This window comes from Lissotriton helveticus, chromosome 4_1 (assembly GCF_964261635.1).
Source record: "Lissotriton helveticus chromosome 4_1, aLisHel1.1, whole genome shotgun sequence".
In the NCBI taxonomy this organism is placed as follows: Eukaryota; Metazoa; Chordata; class Amphibia; order Caudata; family Salamandridae; genus Lissotriton; species Lissotriton helveticus.
The window spans coordinates 695,494,526-695,501,623 of record NC_136063.1 but is presented as its reverse complement, the minus strand read 5'-3'; the positions used below and the strand labels follow the sequence as shown (position 1 = coordinate 695,501,623).

Genomic DNA, 7,098 nt, shown 5'->3' with positions numbered 1-7,098 from the left:
CACCAATTGCAAGAAAGATAGCTCTGTGGTGTTTGTGTTTTCTACACAGACCTGCGTTTAAAATTAGGCTCAAGTGTTCAAACACCACAACGGCCAGCAACACGTCTAAAAAGTCAATAAAAAGGAGATACACTTCCATACTATGATACAAAATCCTAATTTACAAATGATTAAAAATATATATATATATATATATATTACTTTTTAAAAAACCACACTGAACACTAGTTTAATTCCATTTATTTATGTAGAAAAGTAAAAAAAATACAATTTTTAAGACACTGATGACTGAATTAAACTTATGAATTATGCTTAGATCTCTCACAGTTTACAAACATTGATAAAGTGCATAGCATACTTCGACGCCCAGCTACCACAAGGCACTGGACAATGTGCACAGATCATGAATCTGATTTCTTTCCTGATGTTTTAACTGACTGCATACATCACTGACTGAGTCAAAACCGGTTCACTACGAGTTGAACAATCAAAGTCAAACGGAACAGATGAGCGAGAGTAGTGAAGTTGTGTTAGATGAGCTTCAACATTGTGATGAACAGGGCAGCCGTGAAATTGAGGACGAGACAACGAATGAATGAGAAAAAAAAAAAAAAAAAAAAAAAGAACGGCAGCGTATTTGAGATCTCTTGAGTTAAAGAGGGCAAGAGACAGGAAGTGAGGTCAAAGTATTAACAAATAAGACGGCAAGGATAAGATGGATAAGCGAGTTAAGTTTGGGAGGGAAAATGCATACTGTATTTTGGAAGTGATGTTTGCTTAAACAGACTGAACAACTACTTTAGGATAAAGAAAAAGCCAACATTCAGCATATTCTAGACCTTAGGTGTAAAAAGTGAGGTCATCGAAACCTCACAGGTGCAGTAAATTACTAGCTGTAATGTAAATATTCATCAACAAGTTTCAGCCACTTTCAAGAAAAAAATCCCGGAGGTTTTTGCAGGAGCATTCTTGCTGAATGAGGCCACATGCAAAATGCAAGATGTAAGATCACAGTTCATTTTGAGGGCAACTGATTGCTTTGCCTACAGTTAATCCATGAATTCTTTCAGTGGACCTATATGTAAAACACCACATGTTCAGCTTTAAAGTCAAATTGTATAAATCAGACATTGAGCTGAAGCATCTCAAAGCTGGATTACTAGAGTACCACACTGTTGCCTGCTCCAGTTCATTTCAGAGCAATTTTGCTTAAATTTCCTTTGCAATCAACACATATTTTCTTTCCTTCTGCAGTCACATGGAAATTCTCGAGACATTGAGGAACTGAATTTGTTCAACTTGGTCTGAGTCAAAATCAGCTTCGAGCACTGCAAAGAAGAAATAAACAAGTTTAAAAAAAAAAAAAAAAAAAGGGGGACAATTGCAACAATGAAGACAAAGAATGGATTTTTACACAAGCGAAATCGTGTTAGGCTCACCAGCCACAACAGCAATGTTTCACAGCAAAGGCAAAGGATTGGAGTTCCTACATCATGTTTTCTGTGGCACACACTAGAACCCAGTGGTTGAAAATACAAACTTAAAGCTTTGGACAAATTTATCGCATGAGGCAACCAATGGCATGCCTTCCATTCTACCAAAACTACCCCAACTGACAAATGGAAGCTAATAGAGAGCGAAACATGACACAAAATGGACTAGCTATCATTCACCACCTTCCTTCATGATTCCAAAATAATTGTATTCTTTTGCATGGCACACCCCACAAATCAACATGCCTCTGGGTGTCTGCAAACAGTACTGTTCTAACTGGCCCACAATTGAGCTTTATGCAATAAAAACGTCCCAACAGGAGACAATTGAACAATGTCCGAAATCACAGATCAACCTTTAATGACCCTCGCTATTGACAAAAGCCCATTTTTATTGTCAGGGTTTCATTTCTCTTAAGTTATTGAAAGAAGAAGCACAGCACTTAATCTCCCAAATGAATACAAATGGACAACCAACAACGAATTATGTTGGAGCTAAATATTATGCAGATCCGGTCCATCAACTGTTGTTTGTTAACAATAGGGGTTTTAGAGTTTTTCTGAAACACGTTAATGTGAGTTCATTATTTTAAATCTTTACATTAAATCATTCCAGTTCTGTGGCACAATTACAGAGAATTAACTAACTCTTTTATTACCTGCAAATTTTCAGAAACCGTAGAATAGGTAATCGAACAGATCAGATGATGTGATACCTATTAAATATTCCATGTAGGTGCTATGCCATGTGCAAATCAGGTGTACTTCAGAAAGTGATCTCTTTGGCCATGGGAATAGCACTTTTGAGCCTGGAGAGATACGATCAGATCTATTCACTATTAAAATTATAGGGGCATCTAGGTTTTGAATCTGCTGTAAACAGACTATTTGGTACTGGGTAATTCTCCCATTGAGAGCACTGATAGAGTCTAATTTTGGTTTAACGAAGGACTAAATTGTCATTTTATGGTGGGCTCAATCAATGTGTTTAGTTTAACTTTTACACTGTAGAATGCCAACTGAGCGGAAAAGTGTATTAAAATGCTAATTCAACACGCCATATTAGCCAAACATGTAGAGCCTATTTGCCAGAGAGAATCAGCAGCCCAAACTACTCTGTGGCTTAGGGCAGGGTGATGGTGTAAGTTAGTGGCTCCCTGCCATGGGTTTTAACGTTGAATACATCTGTAGAACTTCAGTCTTTGGCCCCTTCAAAGTTTGCCAGCTATTATTTACCTAAATAGTAGATTCCATAGTGCATTAGTAACAAAACTAAAAATCAACACAAACAGTACTGTTGATAGTGGAGATTTGTAAGGAATACCATATTCGATTCTTACTGCCTAAAATCGGAAAGGGCCTAATTTTTAACATTATATAATTACAACAACTTGAAGGTCATTACAAAAATGGTCAATTGCTACTGCTAGGTGGCACTTACTGCCCATTAAAAAAACCAAATGGTAATGTATGGGGTATTCTGGCTGCACCAGACTTCCTCCAGTTGAAGTCCCAGCCAGACCTCTGCAATGCAGAGCACCATTATTGCGCTGAGCCACACTCCTAGCAAAAGTTGTCTGTCCATGATCACAGTCGGTGCTGTACCTACACAAATTTGGACTAGCATTTTGCTGATCATATTTTTAGCCCATGGCCAGTAGATTGACCAGAGAACATATCACTGGCCAAAAGAGAAGTATTTCTGTATTGCAGCAGGTCTTAGCAATAAACCACCTGGGTTCGATGTGGAAGGCTTGGCTCAGAAGACAGTAAATACTGCCTGGAGTTGCTGGTATTCCACTACGTTTTCCACGTTAATCATGCCACCAAATGAAATGCAAGTTTTGAACTGTGACCTTTTTCATTTCAGTCTCCTCCTGTAAAACAGACTGTTTACAGGGAGGAGAGAGCCCATACAATTCAGTGGCTCCTTCGGTGCTGCTGCTATACAAGACCTCCTCTGTTGAGATCCAGGAAGAGAGAATGCAAAGCAAAATGGTTTATTACATTACTTTATAGCACCAGGAAGCAGGAAAGAGGTATTTTCTGTTTTGTTGTAATATTCTTGTTCAGAACTACTTCCAGTGCCCTCCAAAGTGATGCCAAACCACTGATATAAGTCCTTGGAGTCCACTCCTTATTACTTTTGTCAGATTCCAGGCTGAAGTGCAATGAAAAGGACAAAGCACACATACCTGGGGAAAAATAAAATGGCTATGGTTTCTAGATAAATGACGCAAACATTACCTCTATTCACAACTCATCGGGGTTATGTATAGAGAAAAGCAGCAGCCTGAGCAAATATAGATCAATATATATGTGACAGTAGGCCAGATCCCTTTCCACTCCTGCCTGCTCTTGGTACCACAAATGTTGCTTTGTTTTCAGCTTTAAAATTTGATAGATTCTCAGAAAATATACTGCTCTTGCCATCTCATCAAGTACATAGCATGCAAGTTTTCCAGTTCCCATGAGTGACTAGCTCATCCAGTACAGATTATTCTATACATTTTTGTAGTTCCGTTTCTCAGATTAGAAAATTGGACCCAGACTAGAAAGAAAAACCTTATCTGATGAACCCAGCAAATTTAAGAGCAAATTTAAGAGCTCGGTAAGTACTACTCATTAAGGGCCTTATTACGAGTTAGGTGGTCTTGAAGTGGGCCGACACACCAGTGCCCCACTGCGAGACCGCCAACCCGTAATCACCCCGCCAGCCAGTTTAGGATTTACATTTCTAAGGCTCATATGTAAGCCTTAGAAAGGCAGTGCTGTGCGACTGCCAAAGAACATTCCAACAAGGAAAGGAAGGCACCATGTCACGCATTCATTTCTTTGTTGGAACTGGGGGTGCATACATGCCGGTGGGCACACTTTGTGCCCCCCTGCATGCACCCCCATGCACAGGGTAATAAGGGGCTCTGCAGACCCCCTTAGTTTCCTCACCGCCACCCTTTTCATGGCAGGCTCACTGCCATGAAAAGGAGGGAAGTGAGGAAATCAAACTATGCTCCGAGTTGTGGACTGCGGCACCGCCAGCATATTCTTCCCAGTGAAAGACTGCCGGGCCAGCAGGATCCCTGATCCTGGCGGTACAACTGCCGCAGTTTTAATTGTGGGCGGTCCCGCGATGAGGCAGTCATCAGACTGCCACCACGACTACGACGTCATAATAAGGCCCTAAGTTTGAACATTATAGTCATGGGTAAAAATTCACAAATCTCACCTTTCTGTAGAAATATCTATCCTGGTAGACGTTACAGGGACTTGTTCACAGTGGAAAAAGTTTTTCAGCCACCAGCATTTCTCAAACATTTCTGGGAGCCCTATAATGGAGACACCAATGGTCAGACAGCAGGTCTCATTTAATCAACAATGCTAAACTGAATGCAGAGGTTTGTTAAGCGACATGATGGCTCATACCATGGCTGGCTTTTTCTTGTTCTCCTGGGTGTCCGGAGTCGCAGTACATGGAAGATGAACTGCTGGAACAATTACTGGATTCAGAATTCTGACGAGCTAAGCATGGAAACAAAATGGATGCTTTGAGAAGTTGCCTATTTACAACTTTAATCACAGTACAACTGATTTAAACCAATAGGATGTGAGTAGACCAGAACAGTCTGATTACGTCTGTGTTTTCACAAGAAAATGTTTAATTGCTCATTTGAAAGGATTTGTACACACATAGTGTCTCCTACAATGCGAACACTATTTGCTAAAACAACTGATGCCAAGGCAACTTTCTCAGTGCTTCAAATGGAAATATAGAAGTGTAAATACCCTATACCCAGAAGTAAACACCCTATACCCAGAGTACCTGTTTACTTTTTAGAAGTGCTGCTACTCTCCCATTAAATGTATTGTGCAAGTCCTGAGAGGTGCTCCTTTTCAAATTAACGAAGTGCAATACCTACCCATTTAAAGTACTACCCATTTAAAGCACTAAAAACTTACTTCTGTGGTACTGATTTTTGGCCATCAGGCAACTAGTCGATGGTACGGATGCCATGTTCCAGCAACTGACACGTTAACCAAGTACGAGATTTCTGGAAATTAGAAGCAGACACCTGGTTTAAAAAAAAAAAAAAAAAAAAAAAAATCTCATTAATTGACGTAGCAATCTCATTCTTTCTGCAGAATTCATTTTAGCGAGGATGATCTATAAACAGCTTTTAAAAAGTCAGAAATCTACCTCTGAATCAAGATTGGGCATTTGCAACCCTAAACAATGGTTTATGATGTTAAGAATAGATCTGAATTAGAATGAATGAGTCCAACGTAAAGAAGATAAGCCTCCTACATCACAGGATGGATTTATCCTTAACTGCATGCCACGTTCTCAATTATTGTAATGCATTTCATGGAGATTAGTCATTCTAGTCTCCCTTTCTAGGGGTTTCACTATTTACATAGTCTTTTTCCTGAGATATTTGTTGAAATATCACCACTTTCAGGCATATTTGGTGTGTGGTCCAGTCCACAGCTTTCATTTAACACCTCAGTGCACTCCAGCCATTGGAGACTTCCTTTGCCTCCATGGGGTGCACTTTTAACTAGCACACCTTCACGTAATAGGGCTTGCAAGTTTCCCGGTTCCATGCACGAGCAGCTCAGCCAGGCCAGGTGTTTTCTTTGGACTCCGGGGAGGTGTAGTCACTGTTTTACAATGAAATAAACTGGACTATTGACCCCAGGATGCACCACAATCCTGGTCTAGGCTGAGCGATCCATTCAACTAGATAAATTAAGAGCCACGGGGGAATGGTTTGCACACGGACGTTTACGAACGGAAACATGATGTTACGGACGGTTTTTGTGCTACGTATATCTTATCAGTCCGGTTCCCAATAGTTTACACGTTTTTGTGGACGAAAGACGTTTTAATTATACGAAGTTGCTAAGAAGCCCCATGACGTTTGTGACACCTGTAATTGTCTCTGGCAAACCGCAAACGACATGCTAAAGGGGCAAAACTCTAAGTGATTTACATACAGTGGGAACATGAGTTTTCAAATCTGCCCGTGATGAACCCAAATTCAACTTAACGGGAAAAGTTATTTAAAAAAAATCATGCTTTACCTGCTTCGTAAAAGGCGGGCGTTTCTCGCCTCGTTGAGTCGCTCCTACTTCTGACGGGCGATGACTATTCCAGGTTGAAGGAACCCTACTCAAGTGCAGAGGGCTCCGAGTAAAACAAACGACTCCAATCCTTCTTTGCTTTCTGTGTTCACAGTTCAGCGCGCAGACCTTTATATCACAGGCGAGGGCAGTCTCAATTAGTAACACCGAAGAAACCTGAGAAGCCTCGCGCACCGCCCATGTCCCCGCCCCCTCGAAGACACGGACTGGGCTGCTGATCGTGCACGTGTCCGCTTATGTTTTGCCAGGAAGCTAGTTAACTGTGAGCCAAGAGTGTCGAGCAAACATAAGCATTGCTGTAATAACAGAAGTAAGCCAGTGACAGCGAGGCAGACATACATCATTGCTTTATCCACATAAACCCTTCACAACATTTGCAACCGAGCCATTACCTGGTGCAAGGCAAATGCGCTTTTCCCTTTAAACAATTTAAATAATCATAGTTTGTATCACAGTGTGTATT

At 40.7% G+C, this 7,098-nt stretch overlaps 1 protein-coding gene across 2 annotated transcripts; it reads right to left on the bottom strand.

The window, feature by feature from the left end:
* Nucleotides 1-224: 224 nt before the first annotated feature.
* Nucleotides 225-6,777, bottom strand: PPDPFL (pancreatic progenitor cell differentiation and proliferation factor like). 2 transcript variants are annotated; one of them, XM_078687316.1, is made up of 5 exons: nt 6,576-6,777; nt 5,451-5,563; nt 4,917-5,012; nt 4,720-4,819; nt 225-1,328 (listed from the first exon to the last, which is right to left on the bottom strand). In XM_078687316.1, exons 2-5 carry the CDS (start codon nt 5,503-5,505, stop codon nt 1,316-1,318), a joined length of 264 nt encoding a protein of 87 aa, XP_078543442.1. In that variant the 5' UTR covers nt 5,506-5,563; nt 6,576-6,777; the 3' UTR covers nt 225-1,315. The 2 variants fall into 2 exon arrangements, with proteins under 2 accessions (XP_078543442.1, XP_078543443.1); XM_078687317.1 differs by having other exon boundaries at nt 5,451-5,542; nt 6,576-6,721.
* Between the last annotated feature and the right edge of the window lie 321 nt (nt 6,778-7,098).

Bases quoted from the DNA above. Each gene is read 5' to 3' on its own strand.
- PPDPFL (XM_078687316.1), bottom strand. From the start codon at position 5,505: ATGGCATCCGTACCATCGACTAGTTGCCTGATGGCCAAAAATCAGTAC. The intron at 5,013-5,450 runs GTAAGTTTTTAG...TTCCATGCTTAG, and splicing joins CAAAAATCAGTACCACAGAA to CTCGTCAGAATTCTGAATCC. The intron at 4,820-4,916 runs GTATGAGCCATC...TCTCCATTATAG, and splicing joins ACAAGAAAAAGCCAGCCATG to GGCTCCCAGAAATGTTTGAG.